Source organism: Vanellus vanellus (assembly GCF_965231255.1).
Source record: "Vanellus vanellus genome assembly, chromosome: 3".
Taxonomy (NCBI): domain Eukaryota; kingdom Metazoa; phylum Chordata; class Aves; order Charadriiformes; family Charadriidae; genus Vanellus; species Vanellus vanellus.
The window spans coordinates 64,662,768-64,682,136 of record NC_138907.1 but is presented as its reverse complement, the minus strand read 5'-3'; the positions used below and the strand labels follow the sequence as shown (position 1 = coordinate 64,682,136).

General features: G+C 38.6%; 1 protein-coding gene across 1 annotated transcript in view; it reads right to left on the bottom strand.

Annotated features, from left to right (window-relative positions):
* Positions 1 to 2,162: 2,162 nt before the first annotated feature.
* Positions 2,163 to 19,369, bottom strand: part of MAP3K5 (mitogen-activated protein kinase kinase kinase 5) — a gene marked incomplete at its 5' end in the record, with an annotated part of 107,740 nt that continues 90,533 nt past the window's right edge. Inside the window, 9 exons of the mRNA XM_082481387.1 lie at positions 2,163 to 3,258; positions 4,219 to 4,295; positions 5,173 to 5,285; positions 6,188 to 6,300; positions 9,067 to 9,310; positions 11,704 to 11,809; positions 15,443 to 15,628; positions 18,613 to 18,781; positions 18,882 to 19,059. Coding sequence (XP_082337513.1) covers positions 3,198 to 3,258; positions 4,219 to 4,295; positions 5,173 to 5,285; positions 6,188 to 6,300; positions 9,067 to 9,310; positions 11,704 to 11,809; positions 15,443 to 15,628; positions 18,613 to 18,781; positions 18,882 to 19,059 — 1,247 coding nt within the window. The 3' untranslated portion in view covers positions 2,163 to 3,197. The remainder of the gene's footprint in view (positions 3,259 to 4,218; positions 4,296 to 5,172; positions 5,286 to 6,187; positions 6,301 to 9,066; positions 9,311 to 11,703; positions 11,810 to 15,442; positions 15,629 to 18,612; positions 18,782 to 18,881; positions 19,060 to 19,369) is intronic.

Sequence of the window (19,369 nt, the reverse complement as noted above, 5' to 3'; positions counted from 1 at the left end):
ACCGGCGCGGAGAGAAAGAAGAGGTTTTTGGCGTTGATTACCAACTCCCCCCCCGGTGTCTCGACAGTAGGTGGGAGGCGCGGTGGCCACCTCGCAAGCCCGGGCGGTGTGCCGCATCGTTTGGGAAACAACTGTACCGCTGCAGCCTCGTTATTACGGCACACGCTTTTAAACAGATGGGTACATAGCCTAAGCTGCCTCCAACGCCTTGCTTCCAAAAAAATGGCTCTGTGAAGAGCTGTCAACGTATCAGTCCTTTCTGTAAAGGTCATGGTCTTGTTACCTTTCCTGTGAGTTCACCTAAACTGACCCTAAGCTGCTTTCCATAACTGTTTCTTTTATAAGCGCCTGGATTAAAACATCATTTCATTTTGCACCTGCCTACGGCTGAAACAAGGTGACTGAATCAGGGAACTCGTGATACGCAGCTGCGACACGCACACAGACAAGCAGATGGAGAGGTGCAGCTCCCTGGCACTGGGCAAACTTCTGCCACTGGGCAGAACATCCCCCTTTTGCAAACAGTTAAGTTCAGGGCATGAGGTCTTCTTCCAGAGAAAGGGAGAATGAATGTTTTCTTGCGCTAGGAGCCATCTGTGCTCTAAAACAGAAGGAGCTGGGGCTTGGGTGATAAACATGCCCTGGGGCTTGTGGGCAGGAGAGCGTTTGCGATGCACAAACCTTTGCTGAAAGGTGCAAGAGACTCCAAAACCAGCATTGCCTCAGTCAACTTTTCACTTCTGGCTCTCTTAATGGAGGTGGAAAGGTGTCTCTCAGTCAACCCAAGCCCTAGATTACAACAGCACAGTGGTCAAGGAGCAAGAGGCTATATCCAAGCTTAAAGGGAGTGGTATGTCCTGTAGTCAAAAGGTTGCCCTCAGCAAAATCCTACACTAAAACTTAACATGTCCTTACAACATAATTTCAGATCCCTCACTTGTGGTCCACATAGGCATCCACCAGCATCTTCAGGGAGCCAGGATGAGGAATCCCAGGCTGACCTGTCTGATACACCCTGTCCCAAAACATTTCTCCACATTCTGTCCAAGGTTATAAAAAGTAATATGTCAGCCACAATCTATATGAAGTAGTCTGAAGTGGGGATATTACGTAAACTTTTGTGCAGAGATCTAGTACATAGATAAACTGTGCTGTTCAAGGAACAACATTCAGTCAAGTTCATGATCTCTGAAGTAGCATAAGTGTACATGGCCCATCCTGGGCATGCATCAGACTTGACATAGTCTTACAGTGGAGAATACAAAACTGATTGCTGAGCAGCTGTGCAGAAGCTGGTGAGGCCAGAAGTCAACTATAGGAATTAATTCCCAGCTGGTGCCAGGCTGGGTCTTGTGGAGACATTAAAATGATTCCTCGATCACACTCCCTTCTCTTACGCATAGCTGGCATTACTGAGCACCCTGAGTCATAGATAATAGAGAACAGGCTGCATGCTTTCAAAGTATCAACACACAAATAACACAATGCAATTACATTCTGGTCTATTCATGCTGCACGAAATCAAAGGTTTTCAAACTGTAGTCATGGACTGGTACAGGATCATCACACAAAAATCAAATTAGGGGAGTCTACTGTCTTAGGGTCAGCTTTTCCACAGGTAGTTGCTTTGGGTTTTGCAAGTCAGCCTCCACCACTGGTCTTTCCAGTGCTTAAAACTACCTTGAAATTGTACTGTTTTCTGCTGTAGTAACAGTTGAAATTTTTTAAAAGTAGCTATTGTTTCTCCTGAAATGTAGTTACATTTTTGGAATGAGTTGAATCTGTGCCCAAACATCAGTCGAACGATCTTCAGAGTAAAAAGGTCTGACTAAAATTTTTTAATGTACGGTTCTTTGTTTAGCCTTTTTTTTTTTTTTTAATACATAATTGTTGGGTTTTAGTCAGCAAAAATTACTATATACATGTTAGGACAACATGTTTGTGTTTAGAAAAAAATATTTAATTTTCTTTGAAAATACTTGCTAGACCTGAAAAATACAGGCATAAGCTGTTCACTGATTACCAAAGTTTATGAAGAAAGAAGCAGCTTCTGTCCAGGCAAGTCTTACTCACAATGGAATTTTCTGCAGCTGCCCCATAAAATTCTGATGGGACCCAGTGCTAGAATGCTTGAGTGACAATGAGAGTAAATGGACAGGGAATATCCACCATCCTTTTTCATTATATTTGAGAAAAGACGTACTGCATAAATAAAAGCAGAAGAAAACAACAGGCCACAATGACTATTCAGTGCATGGAGGCAGGACATTCATTTCTCAAGTACAGCACCCAGAGAAGAATTTTGTTTGCCCCTATATTGTCAGTACAGGAATTAGACTGAACAGGAAACCCAAGAAAATATTCGATGCTATGATTATCAAACTCAAGTCACAGTAACTTTAACATGTGTCAGAAAGGTTTCCTGGATACTCAGTATGATTTTTTTTTCCTCTTTTTTTATTCCAATATTTTCCAGTTCTACACCTTTATTATTTTAAAAGTCCAAAAATATAGGAAAAAGTAAGTCTTAGGTTCTTTTTATTTTCAATGGTGTATGTCAGAGATAGCTTTAGAACAAGCTAACATTACTGTGGTTCAGGTGTATGCAACTGGTACAGTTCAGTAGTACATAAACAACTCTAAAACAAATGCACCATAGAACTTAAATTACCAAAAATAAACAATATTAAACTGTGTAGGGCAGTAGGTAAAAACAATTACCTTTCGGTCTTGCACACTAAAAGAAAAATATCTAATTATGATTGAAATTATGAAGTTCTACTACAGGTTATTGAGATACATTACAAAGAAAAAGAAACTTGAGAAGTTGTTGTCACATTTTGGTTTTGTTCCAGTGATGTACAGTCACATGTAATCTTACATCAGTTTTTCATGAAATTAACATCTGGTTACTTTAACTACAATATTTCATGAGTTTATAATGTTTTTGGTGTTTTTTTTTTTTTTTAATTTTTGAAAAACTTGCATGTAAAAATGTTTAAAGTAAAATAACGTTGCAGGTTGTTTACAGATTCCTTATGGATTATAGGAGTAAAAGCAGTCAGGAAGCTGCAGTGTTTTTAACATTGGTAAACAAATACTGGATTAAAGTGCAACAGTCCTTCTGACAGCACACCTGCTCTGTGCTGAAAGGAAAACTTTTCCTCTCTGCAGAGAAGCGACGAAGAATTTCAGTGTCAGGCGTGTTTCTCCCTAAAGTCAGTGATGGCCTTCCAGAGTGTGCATAGCATTCCTCCTCTGTAAAGAAAAAGTATAAAGATGCTCAGGTACAAGATGCTCTGGCTTGAAAGCATTCTAATTTAGGTGCCTTCTGATTTTCTTGCTCTGGTTTTGACCAATGAAACTCAGTGGGAAGGCTGATCAAAGGTGAAATTCAACACACGATACACAAATAGGGAACAGAGTCCTTTTCTGATTACAGTAAAAGGCAATCTTTCTACTTTTCAGATGCCTGCTTTCTGGAATTCAGACTTCTGGTCCAAAAGACCATTGGTCTTTTCACTCTGAGAGAGTGAACACTGTCTGCACAATAGGCAGTTAATTTCAGTAGTTAGAAGAGGCCCAGCTAAGAAGCGAAGTTACTGAACGAAATTGGTTCTGTTTTACCTCAAACCGGGACAATAACCCACAGCAGACTTCCAACATTATGAAAGCATCAGTTATGAAACGATCTTACCACCTGCCATTTGTTTGTTTGGGTTTTTTTTTTTTTTTTTAATTTACATTTAGTTACTTATTTTTATACTGACTGGGCACACACAGTGTTTGATAACTTCTATTGTTTCTACCTAAACTTGGTTCTGCAGTGACCCACACACCTGGCATGATTAGGTAAAATCTAGTGTTAGGTGCAGTCCATGGGTAGTATTTCTGAAGTTTGATGATGACAATAAACTACAGAAAGTTTTTCTATCTCTGCCTTTTAAAATAAAAGCAAGGCTTTAATGGGATAATCCAGTGTCTCCAGGTGTAAGGTAAAAGCTTTACTTTAAAATTTTCCGTCTGCTTTCCTTTACTAGAAAAGCTCATTTTAAAATTTAAACAGTATCAGGTGTTTATGAGGACTGCATCAGTATACGAAGACATACTGGAAAGCGTTACTTATTTTAAATTGACACTGCACAATCTAATAAATAGAGGCTCAGTATCAGTTATTTTCTCTTGTAACAAAACACAAGTACTGCTCAGCAGCATTACCTCAGTCTCAAACATTTCAGATCATCTCGTGTAACATAGCAGAGAACATCCATTAATGTATAGTCTTCAGCCAAGAACTAAAAAAAAAAGTTTACACGAACATTTTATTAGAAATATAATCTGACTTTCTAAGTTTCATATACTGTCTGCCCTTAAAAATAAAAGTCTAAGTTCAGAAGAAACCTAAAATTGGGCCAAAAGGTGGTACATGTAACAGATGAACCCACATCGTTTCTAGAAATACAGTGAAACTACTTAATTGGCATACTAGGCACAACTTGAAAGGTGTAATGCTTTTAGAGCTACTCAAAACTTTTGCCAACTGGCATTTCTATTGTTATCACTGATATCACAGTCTCACAGACTTCAGTGAACACAAATTAGAGCAAAATTAATACATTTCATCCATGAGGAAATTAAAAACAATGGTTAAGACCTACGTTTTCAAGAGAGGCATGTACATTTGATGTAGTTAAGTTTTGAGGAACCTTTGATCTGGTCTGTGGGAGTGACAACTACATGCAGGTTTTCCTAAGTCAGCTGAAATTCCGAGATGCTCAACACCTCCAAAATTATATAATTTGCTGCAGAGCAGACCTATCTACTTCAGGAAGATTTCATTTTAAAACAGTTAGCAAAGGGTGAAAATGTATTCTGTATCTAGGATACATCAGGAACTGCTGCAACGTGTAAAGACACTGAAAAATTATGAACCCAAGAGATACTGTCTATTTACAAGGACATTTTATTCCTTTATTCCTAATCTGATACAGGAATTATTAAGAATACTGTATTTTTATGAAGGCCTTCATATTCATGGCTTTTTCCTATCCTTCGAAAACAAATTCATCTCTCAAAATATGCTAAAATAATTGGAAAGGTTTGGTATCTTCTTGCATCAAGTCACAAAACAGTACTGCAACTGTGTCAGAGAGTGAACAGAATCATTGCTACCTTGTTTATCGTGGCCTCATCAGCTCCTTGAACCCTCAGCCAGTTTATGAGATCAGGGTCTTCGCTCCCTGTGCCAGTGGAATGACGATGACACACAGACAATCCAGGAATATCTAGAACAAGCATTTTTGAGAAAAGGGTTTGTGTTGCCAAAGCAACTTCTTGTCATTTTTGACTGCTGAAGCACTTTCTTCAGTGAGCTTTCCCTTCAAGCTTAGAACACCAGTATCCCCATAAATAAAGATAAATGTCAATTCCCAAAGGTCTGCACTTAATTGCGGTTTATAGACAGTTATACACCAATTACTCTACTTGGACAGGGATACAGCTAAAGTACTGCGAACACTGATACAGATACGTTTTCTGTCCTCTTCTGAAAAATTACTTTACTAGTACAAGGCACATCGATTTCACTGTAACTGTTTCTACACTGAGGCTGTTGCACCAATTTAACTAAAATGTTCAGTGTAACTCATATAATTGGTGTGTAGGCAATGCCTTAGATTAAGGATCATCTGCTTTTGGAAAGTAACACTTCTTTGAAGCACATTACACCGAAACATCAAACTGCATTAGCACTTCCACCTTCTTCAGGGCAGATATGTATCAAACTCAGCTCCCCTCAGTAAGCTTTAAATTGTATTTACATCTCACCAATTAAATCCTCTTGAACTTTCAGTGTAACAATTGGAACAGTCTGTAATTCAAAGAGCACATACCTAAACATACTAGATTATCCTCGTTAGAAATAGTATTTATTCTGTAGGATAATAGCCTTGTGTTCTTCCATATAACCACAATCAAAAATATTTAAATCATACCATTCTTTGTACTGTGATTAACAAATTCAGTAATTTGTTTTCACAACGTACATTCTTACTTCAAAGCAAATCCTACCAGGAGCAGCATAATAAAGCATCTTTGCTGAGACTAGTTCAACAAAAAGAAGTTTAGCTGCCACTCTCTTCATCTGTAGCCAGTATGAAATTTTTCTTTGAAACCTCTTCTCACTTACCTATTGGCTGTGACCTAAGCCGTAGGTTTCTGATCTCTTGATCTTTTTCTTCTATAGCTTGATGTAAGAGGACTTGAAATTCTCTCTCCTTTTGAACCAACTCCTCCAATAACCTGTGAAGTAACGGGAAGAAAGTATATATTTCCTTAAGTACTACACTTAAACTGGAAACCACCTTGACAGAGACAAGAACAGACTTCTTCAGCTCTCATATGAATAGATTTATTATGACCTACATCAAGACATAAACATTCACTGGTTCCTAAAAGCTATAGCTCTTAAAAAAAAAAAAAAAAAAAAGCCCCAAACACACCAGCCTCCAACTACACATCCACCCACTGAACAGGTGGTATGGTACAAAATTTCAGCAAAATTTCTACAGCCAGCATTCTGTTTTAAACAAAGCTGTGTAATTCAGAACAACAAAACCAAAGTGTTTCATCAACCAAGGGCTAAACTTTGTGACATAATCCTTTGTAAGGAAAAATGCCAGTTCACGTCTCTCCAGCAGACATTTTCAAAGGTATGGCAAGCATGGAACTGTGATGAAAGTGTGGTGAAAACTTACGGTTGCATTTCTTAAATGAGGAACATACATTCTCATCCACAAAAGGGCTGTCCCTCACATACTAGGCACTACCCTCCTATGCTATACAAAGAGTGAGAAGGGAGGAGGCAAAATACCTTGTGTGCTCTCCTAAGCAATTACTTTTGAGAATGTCAAGCAGAAACAAACTGGAACCCATGCCTGACTTCCTTCATGACACAAACCCAGAGACACCCAGAGAGATTCAGTGATCAGCACATTTCAAACTGATCAAAGGAAAATTGAAAAAATAATCAGAATTCAATGGAAAAATAGTATGTGAAACTGCTGCAATTTGCTATTTTAGAAAAGTATTGTAGTAAAAAGGGGGACTTATGAACAACATGTATTCAGGAACTTGGTCAGAGAAATTGGACGTGGAGAACACACTCATATACCTATCACTGACTTCCGTGCCTTAGGAAGTTTGGCCCTGAAAGAACAGCAGCACCTTCATTCCTTCCTTGAAGCTTTTGTCAGCCTGAGAACTATGCAATAGTTTTTAGTATGATTTTGGTTTTGTTTCCTTTTTGTAAAAAAAAAAAAAAAATAAATTCATTTACTCATACCAGTTGAGCACTGCAATTTTTTTTCCCGAGACACTGAAAGAAAGGCACATTCTGTAATTCAGCTCCAGAATGCGTTACAAAAGCACCTTACCTGTCTTTGCACGGAAGCATCTCATATGATTGATTTGTAAAAACATCTAGCCCTACTTTTAGCTTGCATGCAGGCCTACCAGCAGCATAGTAGCATTTGAGTGCTTCCACGCTTGTGCAAACAATTCTTAACAAGTCCACCCTGCACATGGAGAGCTGCTTTGTGCCTCTACGCACACCCACAGCTTGGTTAATTTCAGTGCAGATTAATATTCTGTGCAGACAGGTGTGCAGTCACCTTTCAGTTAATTTATTCCTCCTCTATCCATTTCTGGCTGAAAAAGGCCTTTGGGGCCAATAAAACAATCAAATATTTTTTCTTGATAACTGCTTGCTGCTTATGCCAATAAAGCTTTAATTAATACTTAAACAACTGTCCATATTATTTACCTCAAAATTTCTGTGTGAATAACAGGATGTCACCAAAGGCTTTGCGTTTGAAAAATTTACAAAAATAAAGTGCTAGAAAACTACCTCTACAAATTGACCACTTCTGGTGCTACTCCCCATCATAAACTTGGGAAGTGAGCCAATCTAAATTTTTTATGTATTTAAGTGTATCAATAAGGCAATCAAAATATTTCTCAGTGGTCAACACAAGCAAAAAAATTAATTGTAACATATGAACTCAAAAATAATGATACTTTATTAAAACAGTACTGTCTCATGAACTACTCTAATTGTGGCAAAATTCTTGGACACATTTAAAAGTAAAGTGCAATTTAACATTTTAATTTAAATTGGAATAATAACTACAAAGAGCGTTCTAGCAGCATAACAGCTGTCTTATTGAAAAAGTTCTCTTTCTATCAGGGTTGTATTCAAAATTTACTGAGGTCAGTAGGAAGACCAATGTCATAATTCAGATGCTGCAAAAGCTAAAATATCTACTTTAAACAGACTATCCGGTATATTTTAATGAAAACAAAATTATCTAGAAAATTATTTGGGTAAAGTAACGGAGACAGAGATTTGTCTCTGACATTTCTTAAACAAAAAACCCAAGAGAACCACTTCTCAAGTTTAAAGTAGAATATGTACATTTCTGGAAAAAAATCCAATATCCAAATTTCCAGCTTATTTCTTCTTTTAAAAAACACACCTATTTTTCCCATCTTTCTCTGATGAACAGAATTTATTTAATGAAAAGGTAATGCTTGCTGGTAAGCACGGATCCCGCTGCAGTGAATTCTGTGCACACGTCTGAAGCAGTTTCCTTGTGGAGTTCACGCATGGCCGTCAACTAGCTTGAGTTCATTACCCAAGAATAACTATAGAAAGGAACAGCTAGTTCTGCCCTAATGGAAACTAAACATAACACCATTCATCAGCCATACACAGCATATGAAGGAGAGAAAAAGCAGAAGCTTGGCAGCAAGCTCAACTTTTTCAGACCTTCCTTGAAAGGGTACCTGAAATCAAGACTGACCTTAACTTGCATCACTGTTGTTCTGAAATGAATAAAACTAATATAAGTGATCAGTCACAGCTAAAAAATAACCATCATTTAAGTGAACAACTTGCAGCACTGTGGAATTTTGATACTGTCACTAGTATTCTAGCACATATATTTTAAAAGCCAAACAATACATACTGTCACAAGTAGGCTAGTGTCCCCTGATGTCCAGGCTTACCTGTTTGTTTCTAATTTTAGCCTGCCCAGCTGGACACTCAGTGATCTGTGAGCAGCCTGGGAGTCATGGGATACCGTAGAGCTGAGTGTGCTTACACCTGAGGTAGCTACTGCATCTTCCATGACAATGCAAGGCTGTTGGATTGTTTGATTCTGAGGCTGTTCATCTTGATCTTCTTCAACTTCTATATCGTCTTGATCTGCTGTATCACTTTCAGATGCAAGACTAAAATGTGGCCTCAATTCTATTAGCGTTAAAACATAAGCAAAAGAAAAAAAACATTAAAGATGTTAAACATTCAAACAAAAGCAGACCTAAGTGTGACTATTTACAGAATATCCTACACCTTTGGTTAAACCAGACCTGAAATTTCTGTAGCAAGAGAATGGTTATTTTCTAGGTGTTTAAGATGACTCAGACCGTACCAGCGTCTTAGTTTATGCTCGTTATTATTCAACCTACCGAATGTTCAAAAGCTCTAAAAAACAAAAAATCTGGATGAATAGGATTCCAGATTTAGCTAGCATTTCGTGTCAGATTGTGCCGAAGTATTATGTGCAGCAGAAGTATTTTCTTTTGCTTTATTCCGTTCTCAATGTTTTGTAATTTCTTATGTGTCTGACCTGAAACGTTTTATTAAACAAATAACCATTATTTCTTATATCCAGCTCTTCCTCTTTTTGCTATTCTGGCATATTCAGCATTCTGTCATAATAAGAATATGTTTAGCAAAAAATTGTATCCAAAGATACAACTGTATACAAAAAAGATGAATTGTATACAAAGATACAAGAGGAAATAACAAATAGACCCCTTTCCCGACAATGAAAAGTACCACCCATCCCTTCTACTTATTGGAGATAACACTGCCTATTTTGTAATGATGGACACCCACAAAACTGCGGATACAAAGCTATAGCTGTACTCTGGGTTTTGTTATTCCCTGTTTAAATTACCTACCAGAGCTTTCCAGGTATGCAAGATATGTACACAAGATCTTATACTCCTACAAAACCTATTATTGCAACAACATCTGTTTGTTAATTCTAACCATTTTATATAAATCTTTCTTCCTTCCTTAAATTGTGGCTTCTTACTGCTGAGCACTCCCTTTAGTCTCCTCATCAAAACATACTTTTTTTTCCCCTGAATCACACTTGTTTTTTGTCCTTTCTGCTGAAAAACTAAGTACATTTCTCTTCTTTGCAAAAGGGACATTTGTTCCTTGATCCATTTCATCTCTTCATTTCAATGCTACATACCTTTTTCAAGGCTGAACATTCTAAGATCAACAGACCTGTGCTTCCTCTAAATTAAAGAAAGCAAGTGCATTATATAGCAGTTACCCAAATATTGCTAGGCAAATATGTCTGAATTTGCTTTGAACTTCTGCCTCACGCTAATTAGAACAGAAGTTCATTTTGCCATTGTTCACCACAAGGCATTACAACTATACAACGTCTACTTCTTACCACTCCTAAAACATCTTGTAACTTTTAGAAGTGTTAAGGCCAGAGACAAATCTTCACATTGTTCATGCAGGCAAAAAAAAGTCAAAGGCAAGGGGAAGCAATCAGAAGTAGGGTAAGGCAATTAGGGAAGAGGCAGATGGTCAGTGCCTGAAAGCTACTCGGGCACAGAGGCCGTTGTTCAAGCTTGACCGTTTACAATCGACACTGATACTGAGCTGTATGGGGAAGAAGAGCCTATCGAGGAAGAGTTCTACAGTACTCCTATTGTACAGCAGTAAAGTACGTGCCCGTTAAAGGTGTTTGGCATTCTAATCAAAAGGCAGGTTTTCTTTATGACTCAAAAGTAATACAGAAGCCCTATTTACACCTTGCTGGTTGTGCTGGGGATACGGAAAATACCAAGGAAAACAGGAAGAGCTGTGACTTTTGTTGGAATTTTCAGATCTCCTTGATGATAATGTAAGACTTAACTCACAGCAGAAAACAGGAACATAAGTATTCTGACTTCAGACTTAAAGCAGTAAATCGTGTATTTGAAAATTTCACCTTAATTCCAGTGTAGGGAACAGGGGAATCACAAGCTTAGAAGTTAAGAAGCAGCAAAGAAACTAAGTCTGGAAATAGGTAGAGTAATAACAGAATAGGCTACAGTTTCTTCTACACAGACTCTTTCCCTCAGCTAAGCTGTGCGTTCTACTTCCACAACATTCAAAACAATACTCAAACTGCAGGGAAGGCAGATTTTTTTTTTTTCTTTAGAGAGCTTCTGCCCAGGAGCCAGAGAGACCTTCAAGTGCTCCAAAAAGCACATCATCAACCTGCACTTTGTAAAACACCTTCCAAAACTGGCATGTGCTGGCAAGTGGTTTGTCCTTTGGATTTCAAGAGGCAGCATTGTGTACCTCAAAAAATGAGGCCCCAGAGCACCTTAGCCTACTACTGCTCACTGTGTTGTGGAAGTTTAGATTACGCATCTCGGAAAGGTGGTTTCCAAAATGACTTAGACAATACACTGATTAGTTTTTGAGTTGCAAAACAGATCGTGAACAGGAAGAACGCCACTGCTGGTTTCAAAATCTTAAGAGAAGCATCATAATCACAGCTCCAAAGCACATTTAAAGAGATCAGCTAATAAACATTTGCTGAGTATTAAGAAATCACTCACCTGGGACCAGAATAGTAATAGCAGTCTGCACAGCTTTTCTGATTATGCTGTCCAAAGCAAACATCCAATGTGGCTTGATGTTATGATTTCGGAGAACTTTATTGACCTAAAACCAGAGAATTCAGTTCAGATATATCCCCCCACAACTTAAAACTATAACGTATGTCAGCATTACGTAAAGTGTTTGACATTACAGATGCTGTATCAAAGCAGGTGATTAAGACTATTTCATGTTGTCATTAAGTGAAAAAATAGCAACATTGCCAACTTTCACCATTTTAGTACAAGTCATGCAATATTTTGTATTTTTTATCAAGTATTAGTTCCTGTGCTAGGTGACTTTTGATGGCTGCAATACCGAAGTTTATTTAACCTTCATGGGTGTGGAGAGAAACTTAGAAAGAATGCAAGCAAAACAAATACCAATATTATTTTTTGTCATCGTTTTCACTGCTTGCTCTGAGCAATACTTATCTATTTTAAAGTACAATTGTAGGAAATATCAAAGAACTATCGTAATGCTGCTCCTTCTTGATTCAGAAAATAGTTAATGAATATTAGTTTAAATAGTCAGGGGACTTCATTTGTAGGCTTTGCCATTTTCTCTTTCCTTCTACTTTTTACTTTGTACCATCAGACAGTTTTCTACACTGGATTGCTCCTAATTCCCTACAGGCCTACTTTCAAACCACTTTTAGCTGTATTCCCAGGTGTCTCAGTGGATGCTCCGTGCCGTTAGCAAGAATGTACCTTGGGGGAATTGTTTTCCAACTCCCAAATGAACAGGGAAGAAGCAAGTGGGGTGATAGTGCTACAAGAAGATGCCTAGCCACAGGAAGCAGCAATAGCGCAAAAACAGACTCAGTGCTGTTTTCCAGGCGCTGTAGCAGCAGTACAAAACAACAGGCTCTGTAGGAGCAGAACTCGAGAAGTTGCAGGAAGAAACAAATATAACTGTATTTAGAAAATTATTAAGTTACTCAAAGCCTTATAAAAAAAGTAGCAACTACTGCTTACTAAAAAATGTGGCAAGAAGATACTTCACTCTTAGGTCTTCCTAAAAAAGGGATTAGTTTAGTTCTCTCATTGTGATAACCTCTCTGTAAAAAATGACTGAAGTTACACAAATTATGCCTTCTGAAGATGTGTAGAAGTTAATAAATGTTATCAATCGTATTATTTTCACTGCCCCAAAGCAACAGTATTCAGTCATGCAGTAATTTATGTAGGTACCTGTACTGGGTTTGGCTGGAATAGAGTTAATTTTCTTCAGAGCAGCCCGTATGGTGCTATGTTTCAGACTGGTGACTAAAACAGTGTTGATAACACACCCATGTTTTAGCTACTGCTGAACAGAGCTTACACAGTGTCAAGGCCCTCTTTGTTTCTTACGCTGCCCCACCAGCGAGTAGGCTGGAGGTGGACTAAAGGCTGGTTAAAGCCAGCACAGCTGACTCAAACTGACCTAAGAGATATCCCCCTCTATAATATCATGCTCAGCAATAAACTGGAGGGGGGGGGCTGGGGGGGTAGCTTTTCCAAAGGATCCGTTGCTCGGGGACTGGCTGGGCATTGGTCTACTAGTGGTGAGTGAGTGACTTTTGCATCACTTATGAGGTTTGGGGTTGGGTTTTTTCCCCCTTCACTTATTAAACAGTCTTTGACCCACGAGTTCTCACTTTTTTCCCCTCTGATTCTCTCCCCCATCCCACAGGGATGGAGTGAATGCATGACTGGGTAGGGGCCTTCCTGTACTGGCCAGGCAGGGTCAAGCCACCAGAGTACCTGTCTCCCTCAGTTCTCTTGCCAATGGCCACGAGATGGCACTTGGACACCGTGCTTGGACTTGGAGAGCTGTCAGCAGCAGACACCCGGGCAGCAGCTGCCCAAGTGCCTCAAAGGCATGCCCACCGCCCTCCGAGACAGCACAACTCCTTGACATACTGACTCCTACCAAAACACTGAGATATGTTTAGCTAAGTGCAGCCTATTTAAGTACGGAAGAAGCATGATGTAACTTTGTCAAGAACACAACAATCCACAGTAATCTGATTTAGCTATTTACATTACAGAACAAAATTACTTTTTCTTGGTTGCTCCAATGAGGATACTATGATTAAACATTGTGACCCGAAACAACCTTATTAAGTCCCAAGAACAAGGGAACTACTTTCCCTCACTTTTAGCAATATCCCAGTCTCTGCAGTATCTGACATCTTGATACTGACCTGAATTTCAGTATTCTACTATAGAAATCTAATGCATGTCCAAAAGAATTAAGCCTGGGCACATACAAAGCAAAGTTTTTCTTTGAACTTTCTGTAGGTTATCTTCATTAAATAACAGAGATAGTAATGAAAGAGACATTTAATGGTTGGACTTGATGATCTTAAAGGTCCCTTCCAACCTCACTGATTCTATGATTCTATGATTCTATGATTTATGAGTTAAAAAACAGCAACTTGTAATGATTAAGTTAACAGAAGAGGGTAAAATATTTACGGAAAAGAACATGACTCAGGCAATTACCACTGAAAAACTGACATCCAGCAACATTTCTATCAGAAAACCAACCCAGATATTTGTACTTTTCCCACCTTAATTTTTTCGTGACCTTGTATGTTTGGTTTTTTTTTTTTTCTTCCAAGTGTCAAAACAGTATTAATATGAGGCTAAGTAGAATGGAGAACAGAAGTGTACTCAAAGTGAAGGCTCAAAGAGAAAACTTTAAAAGAGAGGTTTCCACAAATCAAAGATTCATATTACACGTTTTTTTTTCCCCCCGTAAAGAGCATCTAATTCTTGTCAGTGTAGTCTATGCAAAAAACAGTTTACATGCTATGCAATCCTTCCTGACAGCTCTTTTACTTGTCAGAGTGCCCCAGGATTAAAATTTAACAGAATCACCCACCTCAAATGCTTACTTGGATTGTCATTTCATTTTTACTACATGACTTCTGTCTGGACATGCAATGCCCAGCACAGCTGCACGCTCCCATTTTGGTTATTCATCTTAAGCATTAAGCCTAATTGCTTGTGAACTAACATTTAAATACATAGCTTAAGAAGAAAAAAAACAATTTGCTTTTGGTAAACTAGCTATTTAAAGGGTATCCATATGTGTGTTTGGATGCTTACTGTAGGAAATCATAAATTTTGCATTCATTATTGACAGAAGAGTAACCTTTTTTCCTCTTATTCTGCTTACTATAAATTGAAACGAAAATGTCTATTTTGGCAGAAATTTGCTGCAAACTGAAAGTACTAGAATAAGAACTCAATACAATATTGCGAGGTAGACAATTATTGGAAGCATAGAGTGGTTTAATGTATTAGTTTATAAGATAAGTCAAGATCAAGAGATCTGCATTTACACAGGATAAGCCTGGCATCCAGTGTTGGTCTTATCAGAAAACCCTCCAAAATGAGGTTTTAAAAGGGTTTCACTGATTTAGTATTACAACATAACGTTCACACAACTATGCTGAACCTTCTAGATCTTTAATGAGCAGAAGCCCAACAGTTGTGTTCAGGGTGTGTGTCCTGCCAAAGGATCAAGTGGCAACGCAACCACGTCATGGCTGTGGGCTGGACTTTTGTTACTACAGGTTCAAAGCCTTCATATATTATTGTTTCAGTAACTCTGGGTGGAAGTTAAGGAAATTCTGTTTGCTTCTGGCTTCTAGCTTATTTTTGGGCAGCTTTGTGCACAAAGTTCTTAGTAAAAATGACAACTTACAGCATCTTGAAAACCAAACAGCACGAGCTGCACTTGACTGATACCATGGCTGTCAAAGTCTAACTCCAGTTTCAGTTTTGAAAGAGTGTTTGCGATGATTTTACGATCGGTGGACCGCACAAACTCTCTGAGGCTGGAAACGAGCGTTGTGATATGTTCCCATTTTAGCTTGGGTTCTTCGGCGCCCTGGTAGAAAAGAGAGGGAAAGAAATAGTTTTGATAGCCATCTTTTGAAACGTACGCCCAGAGGGACTTTAACCAACAACATCAGCTGGCAACATGGATTTTTCAGAAACTCTACTGCTATGGTTAAGGGCAAGGTGCAGCTGCAGGTCAGATAATGGTAGCAGCGTAACTACAGCAGCACAGAGCTCTCCCACTCAGCTCCCTGGTAATACAGGTTACTTGACAAGCAAGTAGCTGACTTCGTTTTGTATCAGTTGAAGTATATGCGCACACTACAGTCCGTATGTTTCATTGCACAGGAGTGAAAAGATATGAATAAGTATACGTGCACTGAATACTACAAATTACTCTTAATTGCGAACAAACATGTACTTTGCAGTGCCTCTAATTTCAGAGTGCCTCTGAGAGACAATATGCAAGGTCCCACAGTAGCATTTAAAAGAAGGGATTAGTCAAATTTACGCAGAAGGCTCAGAAAGAGACTAGTTCTTTCCCACATAATTTCCCTTGATATGGAACTTCTACACTCACCTATTCATAAAGCAGGTCTAAAAATCTCTTACCTTTCTATTATAAATATTCATATGCTTATTTTTAAAAGCTTTCGTGTTCTTGCATGAGCTACTAAAGTAGCAAAAAGCTCAAAAGCATTTATTAGAATAACCAGCATAAGTAACTAGAAAGCAGAGAACTGTATTTACTCTCTAAAGTAAAGTTATGCCAAGTGAATACTAATTTCAATTCCAAATCTTAATTTTAAGCCAGAGATAGAAAACCATACTAGCTGTTCAACGTGAAGTATTAGATGCTTATTCTGAAGGAAGTTAAGTAATTATTTATATAGACTAAAGATATCTAACATTGATTTCCATAACAAAAGGACATACAGCGTTTGCTTCTGTATTTGCCAGGTTTATGCCATGAACGTTACAGCTGGCCAGATATCAAGAACTCTGTTTACCAACGATGTTGAGGTCTTAACTATAGTTAGTTCATTCTGATCAGGATGAAACAAAGATAATTTGATTATTTGACAGAGAGAGAAACTTAAAAAAAAAAAAAAAAAAAAAAAGAGCAGCAGCTTTAGAGCAGTCAAACATTCCACCAACTAAAGCATGCATCTCAGATAAAATATCCTAGCCTCTGGTCCTGATCTGCTTTGATTTGGAGAATGCACCTGATGATTAGCTATACTCAAGTGGACCCCTCACTCTGGCCTGCCATAGCTGATCTCCTTTTCGTATAAATAATTAAAAAGCCATTAGGGCAGATAGGTGGATGTGCAACACACTGTAGCCCTGGACTAGAAGACCAAGTCCATCAAGGCATGCTGGCGACAGGGAAACCAGTATGGCTCCCTAATAAGGAACAGTGGCCTATTTTGGGAGCATCATTCTCCTCCCCTAAACCCCATACCCACTGACTTTGTTGAAATTGTTCTCATGAAGGGAAAAGTGCTATCAAAGCCTACATCCTGATGAGGCCTAACAAGCAAGTCAGGCTTCGATTTATTGGTAACTTCTTGCATTTAAGCAGGACACAAGAAGAAGCCAACTCAACCTCCCCTTAACTGCAGTTACTACCGCTTTCTAGTGGTTTTAAGTAAGTTTTCTGCTCTTTGACCAGGATTCCTCTCTCAAGGGAGAAAATGGTGTTTGGGAGTCAAAGTTCTGCATCATCCTGAAGGGCAGATAGTCCCATGCACGTGAGCTTTGAACTCTTTGGCTCTGCAACTCCATGTGTCTCTGCTCCTATCTTGGGCTGTTCCAGCCCCCGCTGAGGAAGGCACGAAACACCAAGCACGCTCTCTGGATCTTGTGATTGAGTTTCAGCCTCTCACAATCACTGATTATTCCTTTCAAACACATGCTAACAACTGTGTCTGTTATAGCAACACTCTAAGCAAAGCGCAGATCACGGGCATCTCTCTTATTGCCTTCTATTTTAACACTTTCTATGGTTACCAGGACAACTGTGGGTTCTTCCCCTCCCCCCACCAAGAGTTAGAAGCTCTTTTTATTGGTATGGCAGCGATTTCCAGTTACGTTAACAGTAGTACATGCATAAGAATCATATTGGTTTGCATCAATTTCTAAACAGTACTATCTTTAGAAGATGAGTTGTCACATTTTATACAAATAGGTTTTAGACCAGCAATACTTAGCCTTGAGAACGAAGTGAGTCAATTAACTATTAACACACACACATTACAGACAAGAACAAAAAAATTCATGTCATCCAATTACGGTGTTGCAACATTTAGCAGTGTGGTCCTGACCTGTAATTTATTCAGTGTCATCCTGAACTGATACATCATCATGAATCATCCCCACAAAGGAGTGCCAAAGGGTCATTCTGCAATTATGTTTTTGTTTGCTGTAGCTCCATCTCCCCCCTCGCCGTGTGCTCCCAACTGCTGTGAGGAATAGCTGCAATTTATTTTCTCCCTAACCCCCTCTTTCCCCTTTTATGGCTGTTGGCTAGAAGGCAGTGGTGTACCAGTCAGCCCCATTTTTTTGACGCAGTAACATAAGAGCAGGCCAAAAGACCTAAAGCTCCCTCCATCAAACCAGTCAGCCAGAAGATGGAACTCTTGAAGTGGGGGACGGTAATCACCTCCTGGGGATGAACTACCTTACATGAGCTGACCTGACAGCCTCAGTTAGTGCCATTTGAAAATCACTGGCAAAATACAATCTCACAAAAACATGTTTTTCTGTTGTCTGGTCAGCACTAATATCCAGGTATACAGATAGTATTTACAAACACCACCAAAGGCATATGCAATGCAGCATAAACAAGTTTAAAGCTTACTTTCAATAGACTAAAAATAAACAATAAAAGCTTACATAGCGAATGCTTTCTAGTTTAATCACAATTTATTTTTTAATTGCTTTACTATGCATAATTTCAAAAGTTTCAGGTAATTGCAGATAAGTCTTCAAATTCCATAAAATTTTTGCTGCCTTCTGAAATTACTTTACCTGAGCCAAGGCTTCCATCAAGTTCCTCACCACCTTCTCTTGGTCCTCAGTTAATATCCTGTGAAGGGTAGCTCTCCTTTCACTATCTTTCTTCAGCATGAAAAACCCAGAATCTTTCTCTTCAGGTGAAGGAGGTGCACTGTGATCCTCAAAATGTTCATCTGGGATGCTGAATGAAAGACGCTCAGTGAAAAGAAACTTTATAAAAATCACCCCAATGCACAAATTCCTAATCTAACGTGTAATATAAATGTCAGATAGCTCTTTACCTCAGAAAAAGGGACCGGATTCCCTTCCCATCTTTTTCTCCACAGGATTTGGCTCTTGTTTTGAAAGAGAACGGATCAATTTTTAATTCTGTATCAGGTGAGACAGAACCATATTCACTGCTGCTACTTGTATCTTCCACCAGAACAGGGACAGGTAAGGATATACTCCGAAGATACTCTATTCGTATAGGAATATTGAGAAATTAGGATTTAATAGTGCCATCACAGTTCTGAAGTGAAAAGGTTACTCTTTCAGAGGAAACAGTCTTCCCCCACACCAATACAAAACAGTAAAAACAAAATTGACAAAAAAGCTCCTAAAGCTTATTCTTCTGGAACGGAGTTACCTTTCAGTTATGTTTTTATTCAAAAGCTTCCTGATACACAGAAATGCTGGGCTCTTCGCAAGGTCACTTACAGAACTTCCCCACTGGAGTGAATGTGCATCTCCTATCATCAATATGCACTTTCAGCAGTAACAAAATGTT